Source organism: Anas platyrhynchos, chromosome 22, assembly GCF_047663525.1.
Source record: "Anas platyrhynchos isolate ZD024472 breed Pekin duck chromosome 22, IASCAAS_PekinDuck_T2T, whole genome shotgun sequence".
In the NCBI taxonomy this organism is placed as follows: Eukaryota; Metazoa; Chordata; class Aves; order Anseriformes; family Anatidae; genus Anas; species Anas platyrhynchos.
This window is the reverse complement of record NC_092608.1, coordinates 7,913,484-7,937,496: the sequence shown is the minus strand read 5'-3', so window position 1 is coordinate 7,937,496 and position 24,013 is coordinate 7,913,484. Positions and strand designations below refer to the sequence as shown.

Here is a 24,013-nt window from a genome sequence, read left to right as displayed (position 1 = left end):
GTAGTGCCGTGTCCCCGGAGCTGGTGGCCATGGAGATGGCAGCCCCAGAGCTGGTGTTCCTTGGGGGGGGGGGGGGGTGCCCATGGTGGCCGTGAGTCCTGGAGCTGGTTCCTGCGTGGTGCCCCAGCAACGCTGGGGGCTCTGTGTGTCCCCACCTCAGCCCCAAGACCTGTAGGGAGCCCTCTGGGCAGCCTCCTGCCAGCCCGTGGTGCTCCGGCCACCCCCGGTCCCCTGGGTTTGTCCCCTCAGAAACGAGCTGGTGGCCTTGGGGACATGGCCCCGAGGGTGCCTGTTGGGGTGCTCCACAGCAGCCCCCCCAGCACCGCGCTGCCTCCAGGGCCCTGCAGGGCAGGGGGCAGGCGCTGTCCCCAGGTGTGACCAGCTGGGGTGGCACAGGGACCCCGGGACCTGGCAGTGGTGTGGGGGGAGACCCCGGGCACCCATCACACACCCACAGCCCGGCCAAAGGTTGCACGTACAGATTTATTAACAGTTTTTTTTTTTTTTTTTCTGTCTTTCACAACAGTGATACAAAGAGCAGATTGTTGTTTTGTTTTGTTTTATTCGTCTTTTTTTTTTTTCTTTCAAAACAGGCGCCAGTTTGGGGGGTTTCACTCATTTTTCAACAGACCGCAAACGCTCCCGGCGAGGCCACGGCCTCCCCCCAGCTTCTCCGTGAACCACAATGCAAGACAGGGAGGAGGGGGGAGTTTTTTTTTTTTAATTTTCTCTTTTTTTCCCACTTTTTTTTTTTTTTTTTTTTTCCTTTTTTAATAAGGTAGTAACTAGCTCTAGGGACGTGTGGCCTGGATTTCCATCGAGGAAAATAAAAAAAGCCCCAAAACAGGGCAGGGGAAGGGAGGAGGGTGTTAACAGTGTGTATAAGAGGCATATTTACACAGTATTAACATGCTGACAAAAAAGATTACAATATTGAGTATCGTACAACATCGAGTCGGAAACAAGGAACCAGAGGCAGGATGGACACAGGGTGGGGGAAAAAGGCTGCGGGAACTCAAATTAATAAACAGAAGGTAATAAACACCCTGGCAAAACAATGAGTTAAGGCTTAAAAAGTGTATAAAAAAATAACACAGTTAATATCCAAAACGGAACCAAAGAGTACATAATATAGATGAGTTTCTGTCGAGTCTCTCCGCAGGGAGCAGGGCCCCCCCCGGCTCTATACAAGGGTCTATGTACACGCACCCGGGGCCAGCACAAGGCAAAGCGCTGCCCTCCCGCTGCCTTCGGCGCCCTGCGGAGGGGGGGGGGCCGCATCCAGCCCCCCGGGGGCAGCAGAGGAGCGGGGCTCCCCCCCACCGGCTTCGCCCCAAAGCCACGCAGCCCCGCACCCAGTGTCCGCCGGGGCCTCTTCTGCTCCCGGCAACGGAGTCCAGCGTGGGAGGAGAGAGCCCAGAGGGGAAAACATTGTTAAAAATAAAACCAAAACCAACCGAAGAGTCCCAAGGAGGCAGCGGCCGCCGCGGTGCCCGTCCTGCTGCCGTGCCTGCTCGGCCACGTCCTGCCAGCTCCCCTCTCCAGCCGTGGCTCCGAACGAGAGTCCAGGGGAGGAAGGGGCTGCAGCAGGGGGCCCGAGCCCCTGTTCGCCATCCGGCGCTCAGCTTGGTCCGCGGTTCGTTTTGTGTCTTATTTCCTTTTCTGTTTTAGCAGCACCAACTTCTTGGCCAATAAATATATATATATATTTGTATCCAAAATGAGAGACGGGGCAGGGACTAACCAAAGGAGAAGACCCCTCGCCTCCCCTCCCCCCCCCCAAAAAAAAAAAAACAACACAGAGATTCAAAGTGCTCTGAAACCGTCTTTGGATGTCACCAAACCTGCAGCCCCGGGGGCCGGGCCGGGGGCGTGGGGGCCCGGGCACGTTTCCAAAGCGTGGCCGCATCCACCGGCTCCCCGCCAAGCTGCCAGGGCCGCTCGGCGGGCAGGGGGGTGCGGAGCGGGGGGTCCGGACGTGGCACCACGGCCTCCGCAGGGCCCCCGACGGCAGTGGAGCCGGGAGGGAGGGCGGCCAGCGGGCAGAGCCTGCTTAGATGAGTGAGATTCGCACGGGGATGCCGGGGGACTCCGTCCTTTGAGGTGAGTGCTGGCTCACGAGGTGCTCCACCACGGTATGTTTGGACATGTGCTTCATCAAATAGGTCTCCTGCAGGGCAGACGGAAAGGGTGAGTGGCAAAGTTGGGGGTCCGTGCCCCCCCCCATCCCCCTGGTGCTCCCCACGGCCCCGCTCACCGAGGTATAGGCGCGACCGCACATGCTGCAGCAGTAAGCCTTGGCGTGCTTGATGGCATGCGCCGAGAGGTGGATCTGCAGCGAGGCCGAGTCCGTGTATGCCCGGTAGCAGTTCGGGCACTTGTAGGGCTTGTCCTTGTTGTGCTGTCGCTGGTGAGACTGCAAAACAGCGGGCATGAGGAAGGGTTTTGGGGCCAGGAGAGCCCCAGCAGCCACAGGCATCGGGTCCCAGCCCCGCAACAGTGCTCCCCGTTCTGAGCCCTCCCCGTGGTTCAATCCCCGGGGGCGGGGGGAGGTGTTCAGGGCTCTGTCCCCACTCCCGTGATGTCCCCAGAGTGCTGACCTGGAGGTTGGAGAGTTGTGTGAACGCCTTTTCGCAGCCGGGGTGCGGGCACTTGTAGGGTCTGTCACCGGTGTGAATTCTGAGCCAGAGACAGGCGAAACAGGAGGGGGACAAGTCAGTCTGCCGCCCCCAGCAAGGCTGGGGAGCTCCCGCCACCCTCACCCCCTGCAAAGCCCCCGGCACCCACCGGGGCAGACGCTGCTCCCACGCTAGGTGGGAGAACCACAGCTGGGGACAGCGATGGCCACGTGCCTCTGCTTCAAAGGAACTGCAAGGTCACTGCCTTGCCAGGTGACAGGGGGCCCAAGGGGGCACAGGTGAAAGGGGAGACCCCAGGGCTGAGACCCAGAGAGTTGAGGGACAGGCAGGGGGGCTGGAGGCTGCAGCTAGGGATGAGGAAGGTGGGGCGGCGATCAGGGAGGTGCAGATGAGGAAGGCAGCACATGCCGAGCGCACACCCAACCCCACCATGGAAAAATGGGCTGAAGGGACACCCCAAACCCCATGCGAACCTCCCCAGCCCCTCAGGGATGCCGTGCCGTCACCTGGTGTGCTGCTGGAGGTGGGACAGCTGGCGGAAGGACTTCTCGCAGTACGAGCAGTGGTAGGGCTTCACGCCCAGGTGGATGCGCAGGTGCTGGGCCAGGTAAGAGGCATTGGCGAACGATTTGGAGCAGTGGGGGCACTTGTGGGGCTTGGCCTCTGTGTGTGACTTGGAGTGGATCTGCATCTCCGACTTGGTGAAGAACGTCAAGGGGCAGACCTTACACCTGGAGGGGGAGAGCACCGCAGGGGCCGGGCTGGGGCAGGACGCCGTGCCAGGCCCCCCTGCTGCACCCCCCCGTCTGCGGCACGGCCGGGCACCGCGGCTCCCTGCGGGTGCTGCCTACCTGTACGTCTTCCCCTCTTTGGCGGTCTCCCCCGAGGCCAGGATGGGGTAGGGAACCACAAGGACGGGCGGCCCCGAAGGGTTTTCCGCCTTGATCTTCTTGCGGCCCCGCTCCGTCTTGGGTGCCCCCAGCAAGCTGTGGCCCTGGATTGTCTTTATGGAGTCGAGGAGGGGCGGGCTGGTGATTCCTGAGATAAGGGTGGGCGAGGAGGCGATGAGGCGGCTCTGGCTGGTGGAGGTGGGGGTGGAAGGGGTGGTGGTGCCCGTGCCTGTGCTGGACTCAGAGGTGCTGACGGCGGGCGCACGGGAGGCCAGCCCCAACCCTGGCAGGCAAAGAAAGGCAGGCGTTAATGCCCACCCCGCTGCCCTCTCTCACAGCCCACTGCTGTGTCCGAGCATCCCTACAGACAGCAGGGTCCCAAAACAGGGACTCCTCAATGCCTCAAGCCCCTCCTGTGCTGCTGGGGGCCACCAATGCCCGTGTGGGTACCTGTGACAGTGCTGGTGGCCGGCCGGGCGTGCAGGGCCACATCGGGCTGGGGGACAGCTTGCGGGTGCAGGCCCGGGACTTGCTGCAGCTTGGGGAGGGACATGATGGACTGGCTGCTTTCGGCAGGAGAGGGGGGCACCAGGAGGGGCTGCTGGGAGGCCACGGAGGTGGGGGGCAGGTGTGGGGGACGGATCTTCTCTGCCATCAGCTGCTCCTTGATTTTGTTGATCAGGACGAGGTTGTCCAGCTGCCAGGGGAACAAAGCAGGGAAAAGGTGAAGGGTGAAGGAGCCAGAACCCCAGGGCTGAGCACAGGACTGGCTCTAACAGGCCTTCCCCAGGTGCACCCCAACCTGCCCACCCCTTCCCACATCCCCACCTCCATCTGTCCTCCCTCCTGCCCCAAAAACCCATCCTGAGGCACGGCGTTGTGGGGGTCTTACCTGGCTGGGCATGGTGGGAGGAGGCGGCCAGAAGTAGGGGTTGTTGAAGCGAGGCTCCGCCATCCTGCGGGGACAGACAGGCGTGTTACGGGGCGGCGGCAGCCAGCACGGCTCCTTCCCACCTCCCTGCGGGGCCGTGCGGGCAGGGGACGGGTCTGGCCCTTCCTGACCCAACAGCATTCACCCGCTGGCCTCTCAGGGTGAAGGAGCCCCCGGGCTCTGCACCTCTCCACAGCGTTGCAATTTGCCGCGGGACTGGAGCCGCACCGGTGGCACGAGGCCGACGAAGCCCCAAATCCCCGGAGAAGCATCTCTGCGTGCACGCGCGCTCCACAAGCACTGAGCCACGCCACCATGCTGCAAAGGGCTCTTTTAGGAGCACATCTGATAACAACGTGATTTCCAGGCGACGGTTTCCTAGAAAAGCCTTCAAGGAGGAGAGGAAGCGGGGAGAAGGGAGTGGAGCAGGAACCCCCGGGGCCACCAGCAGCTCGTTTGCCATGCAGAGCACATCGCCAGGGGATGAGCAGCCACACCACAACGCTCCCAGGCAAAATCCGACCACGTTGGTGGCCACCAGGCACCTGCTGGGGCTCCCACAGCGCTGCCCACAAACCCCTGGTGCCCACGCAGGGCCGGGGCAGCAGGGACACAGCTTGCCTTGGGGCGAAGCTTGGTGAGGGCTGGGGGAGCTGTGAAGCACTGCGGGTGGCAACGCCCCGGCTGTAAAAGAGGGCAGGGAACAGGCAGGGCCTGTTTGCATGGCTGCGACCTCAGCGGTGTCCTCCCAGCTGCAAATTCCTGCAGGGTCACGGCAGCCCTGAGCATCCGCCTGCCTCTGAGACCCCCACAACAGCAGCAAGCACCCAGCGCTGGGGGATGCAGGGCGCAGTTTGGCAGAGAAGAGGGAATAAAAGGGTTGAGCACATTACAGGCTTGTAATGCCTCCTGGCGAGGCCCCAGATCCCTCAAGCCCTGGAGGTATTAAGGCTGCTCCCCTGGTACCTCAAGGAGGGGTCGCAAGTGCCAGAGGTGCAGCTTTGGTGCAGGCACAGGACACGGAGCAAGGCACACGCACAACAGTGGTGGCATCAGACCCAAAGCCCAGCCCAGGCTGAAAGAAAAACCAAACCCAAGACCAAGCGAAATGACCTACAACAGCCATGAGCAGCTCAGCTCCTGGAAAGCCCCGCTGCAGTGGGGCTGGGAGATTTATAGAGACGCTAAACACTTCGGAAAAATTAATTCTAAATCCATCTTTGGTTAATAGAAAACATCTGAATGGGGACGGCAAGAAAATGACAACAACGTAATAGCCTGACATAAACAGGCATGAAACCAGCCCAGCAGACCTCGGCAGGGGCATGTTTAGGGGTAGGCATTTAAGAGGCCCCAGCGAAACGTAAAGGAGGGCTCCTCGGGGAGGGGACAGCCAAGGGGACGCGCAGCCTCTCGCAGGCTCTGAGCATGCTGATTCCTCTCTCCCAGGTATCACACATCGATAAATGAAGCCCGTGCTGTTGTCAAACACACCATGTACGGGTATTTTCTTTGCACCCAAGCTTGGAGCAACCAAATAAACCCTCACGTCTGTGCACAATGGCCAGGGGAGCCTGAACCGAGCGGCCACACAGGAACGGAGATTAACGCACAATCAGAGCCTCCTCAGCGCCTTCCCCAGCTCACCAGGTGAGGAAGCTGCCGGGAGGTGACCTCCATTTGGAATAGAAACCAGGCCACGGCCGGGATCCTGCAGCAGGGAGAAACCAGACCGACACGGACCCCAGCCCCGCAAGCATCCCCAGGGCTAGCAGCAGCCTCGGAGTGCTTCGCGAGGGGCTGCAAGCCCCCAGGGGAGGGCCAGGAGCTCTGAGCGCATCGAAACGATGCCTGCACAGGGCAGGAGTGGCAAGGTCCCCGCTGGGACGGTGGCACGTGGCTGTGACCCAGCCTCGCTCGCCCGCTGCCCATCTGTCACATTAACGCACCTCAAAATCTACAGCCATGGCCGTGGTGGCACAAAGCGTGTCCCCAGATGTCTACGGGTGGCAGGAAGCGGGCGCGAGACGGAAGGAGGGCAGGACCGGCTGGGGAAACTGCGGCACAGGTGGGGACCCAACATCCTTCTTGGTGCAGAGCTGCAGCGCCCAGGCCCTGCGCTGCATCTCACGGGCACGGCAGCGGCAGCTTTAGCCTCACAGCACCCAGGGCTGCTCCTCCACGACCCCCAGCCTCCTGGCGAAGCACCGTGCCAAGCACCCAGCACCCCCCACCCGCCCGCCTCGCCCATGCACCCTGCCCCGGAGAGGTGCTGGCACGGAGCCGAGGCGCGAGATGCATCGGGCACGGGTCAGCCCAGGGCACGGCCACGTCCCCACCGGCCACAGCGCTGGGGAAATGCGTCTGCCCGGAGCAAAGGAAGTGCGGCAGCGGGAACGGGGAGAGGAACTGGCTGGTGGGGATGTGACGACAAGCTCCAGGCAGGCAGAAACCTCCTGCCAGTGAGCACAAGGGGCTGGGAGCTGTGGACAGGTCCATGCCCACGAACCCTGTGGGGCCGTGACACCACAGACCAGGATCAGCAGCTGCCTGGGCACCACAGCATCCCGGCTGGGTTTGCGTGGAAATTTCCTTCCCTGCCTCAAACCGCTGCGTTTTGCCTTTCTTCCAGCTGCCCACACACCAGATTTTGGCTTTTTAAGGCAAACGTTTCAAGTGAAGGTGGACCTGCATCGGGAACCCACACCCTCCAAAACCTGCCTCGGAAACATCGGCGCCTGCCTCCCTCTCACGTCCCTCACCTGCTGTCACAGGGATGCCCACAGCATCTCCAGGGCACCCCGTGCTGACACTGCCACGGGCTCACTCCCCATGCCACTCGCCCCATTGCACTTTTATTGAGGTGCCCCCGCCCCAAGTCCTGCTCCCCAGCCCCGCTTCCCTCCCAGGCAGGGTTTCTCCAGGGACCTGGAGCCGGGGGCCAGGACGGGAGCTGCTCGTGAAGAGCCTTGAACAGGATGTCCCAGCTCACTCTGCACTCCGGCAGGTCAGGGCACCCCGGACCAAAGCAGACCGGATGCTTGCAATATCCCTAACCGTGATTTTTGCGTATTCTGTCCGTTTGCCAGGTTTACCCCTCTCATCTGCACAGGCAGAGCCGTGCAGAGGGGCCAGGAGCCCTGCCCCGTGCCACGTCTGCAGAAACACGAAGGCGAAGAGCTGCAGCTGCTCAAGAAGGTAACCCCCGGGTTACACACATCGCATCGGGACACACAGGGGACTCCGGTGTCCCCAGGATGGGGGGATGTCGGCAGCCCCTGCAAGCACCCCGGGCACCACCACGCAAGAGGACAGCAGCCAGCACGAGGAGAGACCAGGCCAAAAGAGGACGTTGTGGCAGGGAAAAACCCTCGTGATGAAGGCAGGAAGGAAAGAGGGCAGCGGGCGGGCAGGGAGGCCCCGTGTTCCCCTGCCACGGCCGAGCACCCCGACACAGCCACAGTTTGAGCCAGCTCCCCCGGCTCAAACCGCACCATCACGGCTCGGCCGGCGGCCACCCCGCGGCGTGGGAAGCTGAAATGCCCCTTCGATCCTTGCCGGGCTGGAGCGGGAAAACAGGAAGCCAGAGCTATGATTAGAAAAGGTTTTTTGGAGCCGACCCAGGGAGCTGCTCCTCTGTCCTCACAGCAGGTGCCCTGTGGCCTCCGTCCTTCCCGCCCGGCTGTCCGTCCGCCCGCCCCTCGCCCATCCTGACGGCGTGCTCAGAGGGGGCTCCACCGGGGCTGGGGGCTCTCTGCACAGACCACGCAAAGCCACGGCCGCTCTGCGAGCACTCAGACCGCTGGCGTGGCCCCGGACGGTCCCTGCACAGCCCCGTGTGGCACTGGCCAGGCCGGGAGCTGCACAAATTGCTGCAGGCAGACCTCATCCTGCTGCGGGGACCCAACGCAGTGCCCAGCCTGGTGCAGGCACTGCGCTGAATGCTTCAGTCGGATGTGTCCGGCCTCCCCACGGAGAAGGGGCTCTCGTGGCCCTGGGCACCTCTGCTTCAAGCACAGACACAGCACGCGGTCCCGTTGGTCACCCCAGGTCACCGCCTCCCTGCCGGTACCGGAGCTGTGCTGTCTGACACACGAACGCCGTAAGCACAAGGAGCTCAGAGGGGGCTGTGAAAACCCACCCAGCACTGCCCCAAAAGCCTTGAGCGGAGTCAGGCTCTGCCCCTGGCTTCTTGTCCCTGGTTCCTTGTCCCTGGTTCCTTGTCCCATTGTTGAGCTGTAAATCTGGTGGGGAATCTGCCAGGAACCAGCCTCTCCGCTGAGCGCCCTATGCTCTTCACGCTCTCGTTGTAGGGTTGCTTATGAACAAGCTTCTCCCTTCATTTTGCAAGTCAAACTTTCGTTTGTCAAAAAACAAAGACCCCAGTGCAACCTAAAACAGCCACAGGGAGGAAGGCATGAATATTCCCCGTGTCCCTCCCTCCCTCTCCACCTGAGAAGGGCTTATTAAATAATGAGGCTGCTGTAGTAGTCAAAACCGTGTTTGCAGCTCTACAAACCTGACCAGAATAAAGAGGAAAGAAACAGTTGTCGTGCCAAAAAAATCCCTATTCCTGTCCCAACTTAATTTTATAAATTGTGCAGCATTTTGTCTGGAGCGGAGAAACTGCTTCCCCTCTCTCAGGGCTGGAGTGGCACGGGCTGAGCTCAGATAGCTGGGGGAGGGGGCTGGAGGGGATAAAAAGCAGATGGAAAAAATATATAAACTCCCTTTTTCTATATTCTCAGCTAACTATGAAAAATGGAAGCTGACACACAGCAGAAAAAAAAAAATCCATTAAAATGGAAATTATGAAAGGTGGGGAATACTGCAGCACGTCTCCCCCTGGCTCTGCAGGACACACCAGGCTGCCCACGGGGATGTTTGCAGCCCCAGGGTCGCGTTAGGGCTGTCTTGCCCCCTCGGGTTTTTTTGGCCAGGCAGGAGGAAAAACCCTGGGCAACAGCTTCCCTACACCACAGAGAGGGTCTGCGCAGCCCAAGCGCCGTGCCACACAATGCCAGTGCCACACAATGCCATGCAGGGAGGAGAGCGGGGCCACGCGCCCTCCCTCGGGCACCGGTGCCCCATCCCCAGGCACCGACACGGCCCTGGTGACACAGAAGGTTGTCCCCAGCGTCCCTAAGGGCAGGGCTGGGCACAAGGCAGGCGGATAGCACAGTGTGCCACGGAAAGAGGTGCTGCGAAGGCGAAGAAGGCATCGTGGCCGCCCGAGGGGGCTCCACCGGTGCCAATCCTGGCCCAGGCGCAAGAGCAGCGCTGGCCAGGGGCACGGCCGGAGCTGGCGCACGGGGAAGGACGGCGGGGGGACGCCTGGGAGAAGGGAGTAGAAAGAGCAAGCAGCAGATGTGCAGAGCAGCAAGGCCGGGTGAAGGGGGTCGGGGATGCCTGGGGCCACAGGCTGAGCCCCAACCCGCCCTGGTCGGCCCGGAGCCATGAGCCTGGTACCCGAGGGGAGCGCCTGACCCGGAGCATCGCCGCTACAGACCTGCTGCCGCCCAGATGAAGCCAGCACAGCTCAGCTGCCCTAAAATCACCTCTGCACCCACGGGGAAGGAAGAGAGCATGAAAAGCTGGCAAGCCGGGGAAGAGGCCCGGGTGGAAGGGGACGAGGGGAAGGGAGAGGCGCCAAGGCAGAGCGAGGCCCGGGGCCACGTGGAGGGGAAGGGGTGCGCAGGCGGCTGCAGCGAGGGGCTGGCGGTGTCCCGGCAGAGACAAGACATGGTGCACGCCGTGTTTGGTACTCACAGGCTGGCCTCAGAAGCCAGATGGCCGCAGCTGCCTGGGGAGACGTGTCGATGAGGCTCCAGATTGATGGAGGTAGATGATGGCACGGGTGGGTACAAGCGCCAGGCCCCGGAGCTCACTATAGCCTTCCAACTTCCTACCAAACTGCCGCTAAGTCAAGCTACAGTTCTCTAGGGAACGCCTCTACTTTGGCAGCCCTCTCTGTCTCGCCTTCGCTGAAATAAAAAGAAACAAGAGATTCTTTTCACGGACGCGGCACGGCACCGCCGCAAGAAGGGTTAGCTCCCGGGTACCGGCGCCGCTTCACCCCTGCGGCCGGCTGCGGGACAGCCAGCGAGCGGCCACCAACAGACCCGGCACCAGGTACGGGCGGCAAACAGGGCGAGGGGAGGCAAGGCAGGGATCGGGGGTGACCCGAGCGGCAGCCGGCATGCCTGAATATCGCGGGGTGCCATCGACCAAGCTGGAAGCCAGTCCCTCCACCAGCGCAGCCTCGCTCTCCCAAGCAGGGTCCCCGGGCAGCGAGCATCGGTTTGGGCAGCAAGCTGGGAGCGGAGCAGCGAGCGCAGGGCGGCTGCAGGCAGCTGGGTGCCCGGCACAGGGCGGCGTGAGCCCCCGCAGCCCCGGGTGGCATGGCAGGCAAGAGAAAAGGGCTCCAAGGCGCCGGTCGCAATCACACACTGAGAGGGGACGCGGTGGGGGACGTGGGACCTGCATCCTTGGCGTCTCCTCTCGATCCCTTTGCTGGCTCTGTCCAGCCTCGTGCCATCCCACCCCCCAGCAGCATTCTGTGCCAGTGTCTGGGTGGGAGCAGAACCCAGCTCTGCCCCACAATCTGCCTCATTTTCCCCCAAAAGCATGAGGCCACCGCCTTCCTCCCCTTGCAAACCCATCTCTGCCAGGGTAAGGGGCCAGCAAGGGGCAGCGTGTGCTCCCCGTCCTTCCACCCATGCAGCTGGCAATGGGCAGAAGCCGGCCTGCATTTCCACAGGATGCGTGCAAGCAGCATTCGCCCGGAGCAGGAGTTTTTCGAGAGAAACCAAGGGCCCCTCTGCAAAAACCCCAGCCCAGAGCCGCCGGGCGGGAAGCAGCATCAAAGCTGCCTGCCTGCCGCAGGGGCCGCCGCGCCGTGCCAGCGCGCCGTGCCTGGGCGGGCTCCCCGTGCCGGGGAACGCTCCGTTCCACTTCCAGCCTGGGGGACCATCCCGCGTGGGCCCTGCACCCACAGCCCCCAGCCCGGATTTTCCTCAGCAGGAAGAATTTACCCCAAGGCGGAGGCAGCAGAACGTGAGCCGGGGAAGCAGGAACAACACAAGAAACCTGGGGCGGGCAGCTCAGAAATCCCCATCCAGCGCTCGCTCAGAGAGGAGCGGCTCAGGGGATCGTGTGCCAGAAGAATTCACCCAAGATGGAACCAATTAAACCCCACGTTTCCGCCCCCCGAAGGGCTGTAACTGGTGTTTCTCATTCAGATTTCCTTCCCCGAGCAAAACCAACAAAAGCCCAAGAGCGGCTGAGCAGAAAACCCCATGCCGGCCCAGCGGGGCCGGGGGCGCCAGGAAGGGGCCCCACGGGAAGGGCTGCGTGGATGCCAGGGTGGGTCAGAGGAGCCACGCACGTGCCGGTTCCGCAGGGGAATGGGGTGTGCGGCAGGGAGAGCGCCCTGGCACCAAGGGCTGGCCCTCAGAGCCGGGTCTGAGCCCCGCTTTCTGCCTGCGGCACCCAGGGCGAAGCGGGGAGCCCCAAATCCTGGAGGAGCCCAGGCCCAGCAAGGAGAGCAGACGCCCAAGGGCCAAATGGAGTCACTGGGAGCCCCAGGGCCGCTCTGCCGCCCAGGGCGACTTCCCCAGCGTGGGGGGGCTTCCACAGCCCCCCGTGTCCAGAAGGAAGAAGGAATCGGTGCAAAGCAGACGGGGAGAGCCGCCAAGGCAACCCGCCTCACTTGGAAAGCCGTGTCACTGGAGACCACCGTGGCGAAGCGGCGGGGTCGGACAGCCAGGCCTCAGCCCACCCAACCAGGCGGGCAGCAAGAGGGCACAGGGCAGCGCTCCCAGAAAGCGAGGGGAGAGCCGCCTGCACAGGGACAAGCCAAGGAAGCCAGCAGAGAAGACCCCAAAGCCTGGGATTACAACCCCAGCACCAGCGGTGTGCACTTCCGAGGGCAGAGGGGACACGAGGACAAGCAGGACCTGCTCAGCCCAGCGAGGCAGCGTTACACGGGGCCAAGCCACGCCACTGGGAGCCACCGAAGGGGACGTGGGGCTGCAAGGGGGCTAATGGGGACGGCGGGTAGGGGTGGCCTGCATGGGACCCCGGTGCCCGTGGGGCGATGCTCACGCCACGGTGCCAAACGGAGCCAGTCCCACAGCCGGTGCCACCACCAAACCCACATCCCCAAACGGCCCCTGGAGCTGGCGGGGGCTGCCTGCTCCACCAGCCCGTGTCCCCACAGATACAGCCACCCCCAAAAGGGACCGCGCGCCATCCCAGCACCCTGCAAGCCGAAATCTGCACCCGCAGCCCACCATGCCCCAACAGGGCCCAACCAGCCGGACCCCGCGCTGCAGTAAGGGGGCTCGGGGGTGCTAAGAGCCCCGCAAGCAGCCAGGTGACACCCAGCATGTGTGCAGGGCTGCTGTGACAGCTGGGGACACTGAGGCACGGGCGGCTGAGCAGAGGCTTGCCCCAAGGCCAGGCGAGGAGGCAGCAAAGCGTTTCCCTCCTCCCAGCCCCACAACACAACCTCTGCGTACACATGCACTTGTCATAACACCTCCACCACCAGCCGATGATCCACATTTTTTTCAAGGGGGAGGGGGTAGAAAAAAAAGAGGATTTTTAAGGGAGAAAAGATCATTTTGCGCATATTAAGCACGGGTATTTCGAATCCAGCTTTCGCCCTGAGAATGGAAATTCAAAGCGTTCGGACTTACGCCGTGAGCGGGGTCCCCATCGTGGTGGCTGCGTCCAGCGAGCGGCCGTCCCCTCCCTGCGCCCTCCCCGTGGGCAGGCGGCCCCAGGCTCACCCCGCGGGGCCCCGCTCTCCGGGCTCCTCGGGGGGGGCCAGGACATGCCCCCGCTCCCAGACCCGCACGGACAGACCATTTTCCAGTTCCCCTCGAGAAAGCCGGCATGCCCACCTCTGAGAGTACTGGCGTTGCTTCCCCTTATCCGCGTCCATCTCCAGATCTAGCTGGGAACTGGTGCTGCACGCGGGGCGTTTTTCTACGGGGGACAAGGAGGACAACTTCACACACCCCAAAAACACAGACAGCCCCCGACACGCGAGCTCCGGGAGAGGCAGAGTGGAGGAACAAAAGCGAAGCGGCTCCCACCTACCCAACCCGTGGGAACGTGGGTTTTTTCCTGAAAGTAGACAAAAAGAAAAGCAAGGTTTTTATGCCGGGGAGCGCTGGGCAGGGGGAGTTGTCCTGCCCCGGCGTCACCGCGTTTCACCCCGAAGCTGCCTGCGAATCCCAGGCACGGGGGAGCTGGCTGGAAGCGCGGGGCCTAAATCCATCCCCTCGCCCCAGACCCTCCGCCTCTCTGCAAACTGCACGCCGGGAGGGGCTGAAAACTTTTACCTCTCCTCTAAAATATCACTTTAATTTCAAAGGCCTCGGGGCTGGCTCGGCCACCAGCGGCTGGAAGGAGCAGGCGAAAGCCCCGCTCGTCCTCCCCACGCGTGCCGGATTAAAAAGCACGCTTCTCGTCCGAATAATCGCGACGCGGGGCCGAGAAAGGAGCATCCCCACGGCAGCGTCCTCGCCGCCGGCTCGGAGAAAGAAAAAGGCAGATTAATCATTCCTGGGCAAAAACGCATCCTCTTGCTCCCAGCTTAGCCGTGGCCACTCCGGCTCCCAGCTCCGGCCCAGCGTGGCCGGGAGATTATGGATGTATAAATAGGATATGCATCCAGACGCTAACACAAGGCTAAATATATATGGCCAGAAAGACACACACACAGACCTCTCTAGGCACCACCACGCAAATTTGGGTCCCTTTCTAAAGCTGCAGCTTCCACATTCCTGCCAAAGCGCGATACAAAATATTCCCCCATTAAAAACCTTCCAGCCAGCCAGAGCACTTTCGAGACAAAAAAAACGGTTAATAGGAAAAGAAGGGAAAGGGAGGAGGGGGGGGGTTAGGGGGGGGTTGGGGAAGGAATAAATAAATAAATAAATAAATAAGCAGCCTCCCCCCCCCCCTCCTTCTTCCGCCACCCCGTGCAGAAAAAAAAAAAAAAGGCGAAAAAAAAAAAAAAAAGGCAACCAGAAAAAAAAAATAAGCCGAGCCCCCATGCAACATCCACAGCTCCTCTCCGACCACCACCGGCACAAAAATAGGTACGTTCGGCTGCAATTAACTTTTCCATTAGACCATCCAGAGGGAGAAAAAGAGAAAATCCAGCAAAGCGGGCATTTTCCTGGCTGCCCCCCCCTTCCTCCTCCTCCTCCTCCTCCTCCTCCTCCTCCCCCGCCGCCCGGGAGAGAGGGGGGGGGGGGCGCACGCAGGGGGGCGCCCCCCTCGGAAAAAAAAAAAAATAAAAAAAATTCCAAAAAAAAAAAAAAGGCGAGAAAAAGCGTCGAAAAAGGCGAAGTTTGGCGTTAAGTGAAGTTGAAATCCTCGACCTGCCCTGGCGGAGCCGGAGCGGCGGCGGCGGGCGGGGGGCCGCGGCGGGGCGGGCTGCGGGCGAGCCCCGGCCCCGCCGCAGACAAAAAGGCCGGGGCGGAGGGAGGGGAGCGGCCCCGCTCCGTGCCCCCTCCGCCGCCCCGCCGCCTCTCCCACATTCTCAGACAGTTTTATTAAAATTCGCAGACAAAAGAAAAACAAAAATGGCAGCCCGGCTTATTTTTAACACAGGACGGGGACGCCATATTCTGCAGATCTGCGAAAAAAAAAAAAAAAAAAAATTAAAAAAAAAAAATGATAAAAGGAGGAAAAGCGGCGGCGCGGCCCCACACCGCGGTGCCCCCCCCGGCCCCCCTCCCGGCCGGTGTTTACCGGAGGCTCGCACCCGGGAGGCGGGCTGGGGTGGTTTTTTTTTGTTGTTTTTTTTTTTGGCTTTTTTTTTTTTTTTTTTCGAAGCACCCGGGTTGAATGCGGGAGAGGAGAAGGAGGAGGGGGAAAAGAGGGAAGAGAAAAAAAAAAAAAAAAAAAAAGACACTTCCTATACCAACAGCCATGCTCCCGCCAGCCGCGGTCCCGCCGGCGCTCCGCCGCACGGAGGAAAATGGGCGCCCCCCCGCCTCCGCCCGCCCCCGCGTCCTCCTCCTCCGCCCGCCCAGGCTCCGGGCCGCGGGGCCGGCACCGGGCCCCCCCTGCCCGGCCGGGACCGCCCCCCCGCCGCGGCCCCGGCTCCAGCCCCGGCCCCGGCCCCGGCGCCATGGCGGCCCCGGCGGGGGGAGGCGCGGGATGGGCCCGGCGGGCGGCGGGGCCTGGCCGGCGGTGAAGCGGCTCGGGGAGGCCGGGGGCTGCGCGGCTTTCCGCAGCCCCCGGTCCCCTCCTCGCCCCCCGGTTCCCCTCAGTACCCCTGGTTTGCAGCCCCCAGGTTCCTCAGACCCCTCAGCATCCCCCATTCCTGTCAGCACCCCCAATTCTCAGCCCCCGGTCCCTTCTTGACCCCCCCAGTCCTCCTCACCCCCCAGTCCTCCTCAGTGTCCCCCAGTTCCCCTCAGCACCCCTGGATTGTTGCCGCCAGGTGCCCTCAGCACCCCTCGGTCCCCTCATGGCCCCGCAGTTCCCAGTGCCCCCCATTCCCTGCAGCACCCCTGGTTCACAGCCCCCACGTCTCCCCCAGCACTCCCCAGTTCCCCTCTGCCCCCAGTTCCCTTCATCGCCCCCCAAGTTGCCCTCAGCCCTCCCAGTTGTCCTCAGTGCCCCTGGCTCGTAGCCCCCCAGGGCTGCTCAGCCCCCTCATTGCCCCCTGTTCTCCTCAGCCCCCCCAGTTCTCTTCAGCTGCCCCGGTTCTCTCAGGGCCCCCCCTCTCCAGCTCTCCTCAGCCCCCACGTGCCCCCCAGGACTCATCACCTTGGTTCTCCTCAGCCCCCAGTCCCTTCAGCCCCCTTCTGTCTCTGCAGCCCCATGGCCCCCTTTTGGGGTTCCCCCCTCCTCAGCCCCAACCCATCGCTGGATCTCCTCACCCCCCCCCCCCACAGCCCCCTTTGTGGGTCCCCTCAGGGTCTCTGCCCCCACGTTTGACCCCCTGGCCCTCCCTGTCTCCCCGGTCCTGCAGGGGTCCCCAGCCCTTCTCAGGGTCTCTCTACCCCCATTGCCCCCCCTCCCCAGCCCTTCACTGGGTGTCTGCACCCCACAAGTTCCTCCATCCGCCCCAGCCCCTCCTGGCATCCCCCAGCCCCTCTCTGCTCCCCCAGCCCTGTGTCTCCTGAGCCGTTTCCCCTTTTGCTCCTTCAGCCCAGGGTTTCTTCTAGGGACACTCTTTCTTTCTTTCTTTCTTTCTTTCTTTCTTTCTTTCTTTCTTTCTTTCTTTCTTTCTTTCTTTCTTTCTTTTCTTTCTTTCTTTCTTTCTTTCTTTCTTTCTTTCTTTCTTTCTTTCTTTCTTTCTTTCTTTCTTTCTTTCTTTCTTTCTTTCTTTCTTTCTTTCTTTCTTTCTTTCTTTCTTCCTTCCTTCCTTCCTTCCTTCCTTCCTTCCTTCCTTCCTTTCTTTCTTTCTTCCTTCCTTCCTTCCTTCCTTCCTTCCTTCCTTCCTTCCTTCCTTCCTTTCTTTCTTTCTTCCTTCCTTCCTTCCTTCCTTCCTTCCTTCCTTCTTTCCTTCCTTCCTTCCTTCCTTCCTTCCTTCCTTCTTTCCTTCCTTCCTTCCTTCCTTCCTTCCTTCCTTCCTTCCTTCCTTCCTTCCTTCCTTCCTTCCTTCCTTCCTTCCTTCCTTCCTTCCTTCCTTCCTTCCTTCCTTCCTTCCTTCCTTCCTTTCTTTCTTTCTTTCTTTCTTTCTTTCTTTCTTTCTTTCTTTCTTTCTTTCTTTCTTTCTTTCTTTCTTTCTTTTCTTTCTCTCTCTCTCTCTCTTTCTCTCTCTCTCTTTCTCTCTTTCTCCTTCCTTCCCTTCCCTTCCCTTCCCTTCCCTTCCCTTCCCTTCCCTTCCCTTCCCTTCCCTTCCCTTCCCTTCCCTTCCCTTCCCTTCCCTTCCCTTCCCTTCCCTTCCTTTCCCTTCCCCCTTGGAGAAGCTCTGGGGAGCAAACAGGAGGAGGGGGATGCACAGAGAGCAAGATTGTGGCCCTCCCGAGGTTCCCCCCAAATCTATCTCCCATCTTGAGCTCAGGTTTTGCTTTACTTTTTTTTCCCATCATGTCAGAGGTTTGGGGACCCTCCGGGAGCACGGTGAGCCCCCGGCAGCCCTGTGTCAGTGAACTTTGGGGTGCACACAGCAGGAAGAGGGGTACCCAGGGCAGGCGGACAACCATCCTGCAGCACGTCCGCGTGGAGCCAAAGGTGCTTTGGGGACAGAGGACACGCAATTTCCACCTCTGTTTTGGTGTAGAAGACGTCTGAATCCCTATGTTTGCAGGCAGCACCGTGCCTGGGTAATAGTGGTCGTTTTAATCCGTGTGTAGGCAGGTCCGTGTGTGAGGGTATTGTCAGGCTGCAAGGTGCTGCTGGGCTTCCCTCAAGAAGTCTGTTCTGCTTGACCATTTTTGCTGATGTGCAGAAGTTACCTCTTCGGTCACTCTTTGTCACTTCTTGGGCCTTACTGCCCATTTTTCTTCTTTCCGAAGGACACCTAAAGACCCCGGCTCTGGTGTGGAAGGGATGAAGTCCTTGCCTTCGAAAGTGAGCGGGATGGCCCTGGGGGCTCCGGGGGCCGTGCTGCGTTGGCTCCACGCTGCTGGTGGATGTGGCACCTGCTGGGCGTGGGCACATTGCTGCTGGATGTGTGACACGCAGGCACTTCGCTCACTGGCGTTGAGCGTGTGGTGGGGTCCCACACATCAACCCCCTCCCCATGGGGCTCCGTTTACCACTCTCTCTCTCTAGTTCATGTTGGGAAACTGGTGGTGCTGGGAGTTGTTAATTCTGCGTGCTAACAACTTCACACAGCCATGTAACAGAGGCTGGGCTGGGTCCAGCCCAGGCAGACGTAGCCACCAGCCCCACTGGGAGCAGAGGTGAACCCAACTCATCACATCTGCCTCCAAGCTGATGTCCCAAAAACGTCAGCTGCTGTCTACATCAGCATCATTGGAACGGGCTGCCCAGGGAGGTGGTGGAGTCACCATCCCTGGAAGTCTTCAAAAGACGTTTAGATGTAGAGCTTAGGGATATGGTTTAGTGGGGACTGTTAGTGTTAGGTTAGAGGTTGGACTCGATGATCTTGAGGTCTCTTCCAACCTAGAAATTCTGTGATTCTGTGATTCTGTGTGATCATTCTACCAGCTCTTTAACCCCAGTTTTCAAGCCAGGTGTCAACCACCTTTCTGCTTCATAATGTTTTCCTTCGTTTTTAGAGAAATAATTATGATGAAAATATCTCATCCCGTTTTAGAGAGATGTTGATGGGCACAAAGCATCGCCAGGAGCTGGGGAGGCGGCTCCTGAGCACACACAGTCAGGAGCCCTTCATCATTTGGGGGTCGGACCCGATGATCTCTCAAGGTCCCTTCCAACCCCTGCAGTTCTGTGTTTCTGTGATTTCCAGCCCCAGCGTCCTCTCCCCATGCGCTCGCTGAATTTCACGGGACCCAGTTCTCTGTCCTGCAGTGCACAGAGCTCAGTTCCAGCAAACCAAGGACAACCGGGGGCAGTCCGGGTTTCCCATAAGTTTCCATTGATGGTGCAATTAAAAAATAAAAACCCAGCCCTGGGCTTTTTTCATGCTTTCCAAGTTTCCTAAAAGGATCCATCGCAGAGAATGAAAAAAGCCCAGATGGAGAGGTGAGGGATGCCCCGAGCGGATGAAATCCCCCCCGTGAAGCCGGCAGTGTCTTCCAGTGCGCCCGGCAGTGCTTTGCTCCCTTCCTCCTTGCAGCAACCTCTCGCATATTTGAAGGCTGTTATTATGTCTCCCCTCAGCCTGCTCTTCTCTAGACTAAACAAATCCAATCCTTCAGCCCTTCCGCACAGGCCAAGTTTTCTCAGCTCCTGGTTGCAATCGTTGCCTTCCCCTGGCCTCTCTCCAGTGGGTCGCACTCGCAGGGCTTTGGGGTCCCTCACAAGCAGAGGGGGTGGAAAAGAAAACCCAGACAGATCAAGTGGGAGGCGAGCACCACATTTCTCTGCTTGCTTGGCTTCAGGAGGTGGGAAAGGCAGCCCCACAGGTGCTGGCCGGGTGTCACATCCCCCAGCACCAGAGGCTGTTGATGCTGGGGGGCTGCGAGGAGCAGGAAAGGGGGGCAGGAGCAGGCAGAGAGTGTGGCTGGCAGCTGCCAGGAGGACCTGTAATGAGCAAACCACACGGCTTCCCCCATACATGGCTCAGATTTAGGGGTGGGGAGCAGGGAAGGGTACAGCAGGGCTCCCCTTTCCCCAGCCCCCCAGGGGAGAGGGAGAGGACGTGCCATGCCACAGCACTGCTTTGCTGCATCCCCTGGTTTCCAGACCGGGCATTTCCCATGGGCAAAGCCTCCCGCAGCATCCAGCATCGCCTGGGGCAGCCCCTGAGTGACAACACCACGCCAGGAAGGTGTAGGGCGCACCACCCCCCTGATTTCATCCCACAGCATTCCCAACCCATTTTCGCACATCTGGGGCTCAGTCCTCAGGATGTTCTTCACCTTGCTGCCGCAGCTCTGAAGCACGGCTCTCTCCCAGTAGGCACAGATGAGTCCTTCTCCCCCTTTGTATCTCAAGCTGGGCTGGAGGAGTTGGAGGGCCTGTGTTTTATTGCAGAAGAAAGCAAAGCAGCGAGTTCCCACGCTGCCTTTCATCTTCTTCCCCCTGCTCCCGCTGTTCCCACAGCTCCACCAGAGCAGCTGGAGTAGGAGGCAAACGCAATCACACTTCACCCCCCTCCTGTTCGGAGTGGTCCTGCGAGGGCTCCCCCAGGGACCAGACGGGCCCAGGGCGAGTGGGGCAGGACTTGGGACCGCCGGGGGTGCATTCCCACCGAGGGTGGGCACTGCTCCCGATGCCGGTGGGTGCCCACACTCAGCCTGGCGAGGTGACAGCACGCGGCAAGGCACGCTGTCACCCCGCTGTGCCTTCCTCCTCCACTCTCACGTGTGTCTTGCACTCACATCCCCATCGCTGTTTCTGGCTCGCTGACCTGCGATCGCTCCATGTGTCCCCCATTAAGTGCTCGCCCAACGTTTTCCCGTTTGGAACATCCCCAGATCTGTTAATTACCAGCTCCTGGTGACTCAACAGCGATCCTGAGCCAGCTCCTTGAAAACTCCCCCTTTATCTGATGCTCAGCTGTTTATACCTAGCAGTTGCTATTTAACATCCTCCCGCGGTGGTGTCAGGGTGGAAGGTTCATTCACACCTGGGCCAGGAGATGGGCACATTTTGGACTCTCCCTGCCATCCCTGAGGCCGATGGCATCCCCTCGTCCCCTGCCACCCCCGTGTTGCCAAGTTCTCCTCTGGCTCCTGGCTAGATTCATTCTCAACACTTCTTTCACTTCTGTCCTCAAGGCTGGGGGGTTTTGGCTTCTGGAAGTATTTTGTCGTCATTGTGAAACTCGGGTTTTCGAACCTCTGCATCACTCGAGGAGAATCCCAGCTGTTGGAGGCCAGCCCCAGACCTGCAGGCAGGGGACACAGCAGGACGGGGCATGGGGGATCCCCAGCCATCGAGGCAGGCCAGCTGGCATGTCCCTGGTGCAGATGCTGTGATATCGAGAGCACTGGGGCTCTTCCAGCCATGCACTGTGTGGGTTCAGTCATTGCCCCCTTGCTGGGTGCAGGCAGGGGCCCCTTTCCTTGGCAGTGGAGCTCTGGTCCTGGGGCTGGTGCGACACCACCCGGCCTCTGGTGGCACCAGGAGCCGATGGCAGGGAACCCGTGCCCATCTCCCACGCCGCCATCCCCATCCTGAGCTGCAAAATGGCCTTGCAGAGAGGAAACGAAGCTGGCTGCAAAGCTTGCGTTCAAAACCAGACGTTCAAAGGCTCTTCTGCCCCCGGGGCAAATCCAACCGCAATTAAAAGGGAAGGAAGGCAGGGGAGTGCTCGGTGTGGCATGGAGATGCCTCCTTTGCCATAAATCACCTCTGCGGGCGGTTGGGCAGGCGGCAGCCCTGCTACACCTGCTCTCCCCGCTCCCACAGAACTGCGCCCGCCGGCACTGGGAACGGCAGCTCCCTTCCTGCTTCCCCACATCCCCGCCAAAAAGCAGGAGATCGGGTCAGGGATGCGCTCCTTGTCTCCTGCAGCAAGAAGCTTGGGGGAGAAAGTGCAGGAGAGGCAGAGATGCTGGAGAGATCCCAGTCCCTGTCCCCAGGGCACGGTCCACATCTGTGCGGCACCGAGCTGCGGCTTTATTGAAATCCCTCCCATTGAAAGGTTGGTGAAAAAGAGATTTCATCAAAAACGGGATGGAGCACAGCCTGGGAAAACCTGGCCGGGGAACTTGGTCCCCATGGTGTCCCCGAGGGGTCGTGCTGGTTTGGCCACCGGGACCACGCTGAGCCCTTTGGGTGCTGGGTGGCCCCCATGTCCCAATGCCACTTGGTCTTTGTCCTTGTCTGCAGCAGCAGGAAATCCTTCAGGAAATGTCTCTCTCCATCCTAACCGCATATTTATTTCCTTTTCTTTGCAAGAAATCTCTCTCTTTTGATAAAGCAGGGCTGGAGTGGAAGCGCTGGTCAGCGCCCAGAAGCAGAGGCCATTAATCAGCAGGAGCAGGGCGGCTGCATGCAATGCCTGCCCCAAAGGACGTTGCCTGCAACACCCTGCAAACGTCCCCTGGCCCTGCAAGAGGCAAATAATTACGGCAGGCAGTTGGGAGACCTGGAACAAGTCGGTGCAGCGTTTTACAAGGTGTTTCCCAACCAGCGGGACAGCACACGAGCCAGGAGGCGATGACTCACGGCAGCTGCGTGAGCTGCGAGGGTGGGCACGCTGCGCCTTGGTGATGCTGGGGCGCCAGGCCCCCGGAGGTGGGCGCATGGAAATGCTCGTTCCTGGCTTATTGGGATGCTGCATGGGGTTAGCAAACCTGCAAAATGTTTTTTTTTATTATTATTTTTTTTTTTTTTACCCTAGAACAGCAGGGATTGGGAAGGTTTCTTGACCCTAAAACATGCCAACAGCCATGTGTGCACGGGGGCCCCATAGATGCTGGTTTGAGTCCTGCAGAGGTTTGGGGGTATTGGGAGTGTTTAGTTAAAAAAAATAAAAAAAAAAAAGTGGCAGTGCATTTATTTCCCTTCTCCCCCCTGCAAATGGGAGGGCCATTTGGTTATAATTAGGTAATGAGTTAATTAGGATTAATTAGTTAATGTTTGCAAAGCACTTAGGAGATGAAAAGCACCAGTGTAGTGCGGCTTTGTGCATCCTCCTGCTCTTCTAGAGGGCTGCAGGACACTGCTCTGTGTGGGGGCATGCTCCCATTAACCCTTGGTGCCTGGAGCTTTGGGTACTGGGATGAAATCCCGTCCCATGAGGATGAGAAGCCTCATCCCATGGAGAGGAAGAGGCCTCTGCCGAGCTTAGCTGGGCCAGGACTGCATCCTGGGGACATCTTGGCTTTGTGGCACTGGGGTCCTGGCAGAGCTGGAGGGCGTTCGCAGGAGTGGGGAAGGAAAAGAGGCAGGCGTTAACAGCTGCTCTCTGAGCTCTGGCACCCGGTTAAAGCTGACAGAGCTAAAGGTGCCGGAGCCACCCCACCTGGGAAGGACAGATCCAACGGGATGGGTATGGACACGGCTGGGGGCTGCAGCAAGGACGAGGAAAGCCCGGAGCAAACGGGGACGCTCCCAGCCCTGCATGTCCACCCTGCTGAGGCCAAAACCTGCCCTGGCGCAGTGCTAGGAAGCAGGCATGTGTGCTGGGAGCTGCCTGTCCCGGCCTGCCATCCCCGCCTTCGCCCCCCGGCAGCACTGTTTGAACCAGCGGGGAAAATTCCAGCGGCTCGGGGGCCTCCCTTCCTGCCAGCGTCCTCTGGGCACGGCGTGCAGCACAGGGCAGCAGGAGGAACCCAATGCCCACGCACCCCCCGATGGGGTTTTCCAGCTCAGCCTGCCCCCTCTCCCTCCTCAGAGGTGACTTGGTCCCCGGTGTCCCCTGCCATGGCTCCTACCAGCTCCTGGCACCTTCCAGCCCGTGGCTGCAGGGCACATGCGTGCCTGGTCCCCTGCCTCATCCTCCCCAGCTCCTGGCAGCATCTGCGTGACCTGAAAAAGCAAGGAATAGAGGCACGGCGGCGATGTGGGCTCCCTGACCCTCCGGCTGCAGCGGCAGAGCCTGCTGGGCACTCGCACAAGGGTTACCAGGAGGTAACGAAGACAATTTAAAAATTAACCGGGATTAATTTCCCTGTTTGCCCAAACACACACACCCCGCCGTGCGGTTTCCCTTCATCCACTCTGGCTGCGGCAGGTATGGCTCACACCCCACTCTTGCCCACAACAGGGCTCCGGGCAGGGTGTGCTTCCCTTCCCATAGCGCTAACGAAGGAGCACTAACGAGCTGCAGGGATGCACTGGGGGGACCTCGGGTGCTTCTCCACCTCCAACGAGGGACCCAACACTGAGCAGCTCCACTCAGAGCTTGGGCACCCCTTGGCCACCTTATGTGTCCCACGGGATGTGGCTCTGCATCACCCAAATTTCCCAGTCTGACCCCAGCTGCTCCAGCCACGTGCTGGGGACACAAATTAAATGACGTGGGCTGG

General features: G+C 60.4%; 1 protein-coding gene and 1 long non-coding RNA gene across 22 annotated transcripts; both read right to left on the bottom strand.

The window, feature by feature from the left end:
- Positions 1 to 617: 617 nt before the first annotated feature.
- On the bottom strand, positions 618 to 15,632 carry ZNF362 (zinc finger protein 362). Of its 21 annotated transcripts, none has more exons than XM_072026814.1 (10): positions 15,406 to 15,546; positions 13,370 to 13,454; positions 10,230 to 10,444; positions 4,422 to 4,485; positions 3,980 to 4,226; positions 3,491 to 3,812; positions 3,146 to 3,370; positions 2,601 to 2,679; positions 2,258 to 2,416; positions 618 to 2,170 (listed from the first exon to the last, which is right to left on the bottom strand). In XM_072026814.1, the coding sequence occupies exons 4-10, from the start codon at positions 4,482 to 4,484 to the stop codon at positions 2,054 to 2,056; spliced, it is 1,212 nt and encodes a 403-aa protein (XP_071882915.1). In that variant the 5' UTR covers position 4,485; positions 10,230 to 10,444; positions 13,370 to 13,454; positions 15,406 to 15,546; the 3' UTR covers positions 618 to 2,053. The 21 variants fall into 21 exon arrangements, with proteins under 21 accessions (XP_071882915.1, XP_071882919.1, XP_071882903.1 ...); XM_072026818.1 differs by having other exon boundaries at positions 10,230 to 10,439; XM_072026802.1 differs by lacking the exon at positions 10,230 to 10,444 and adding an exon at positions 13,569 to 13,595 and having other exon boundaries at positions 15,406 to 15,430.
- A 6,889-nt stretch (positions 15,633 to 22,521) lies between these two features.
- On the bottom strand, positions 22,522 to 23,610 carry LOC139999267 (uncharacterized). Its single transcript, XR_011804629.1, has 2 exons — positions 23,420 to 23,610; positions 22,522 to 22,893 (listed from the first exon to the last, which is right to left on the bottom strand). It is a non-coding gene; the product is annotated as an uncharacterized lncRNA (long non-coding RNA).
- Positions 23,611 to 24,013: the final 403 nt, after the last annotated feature.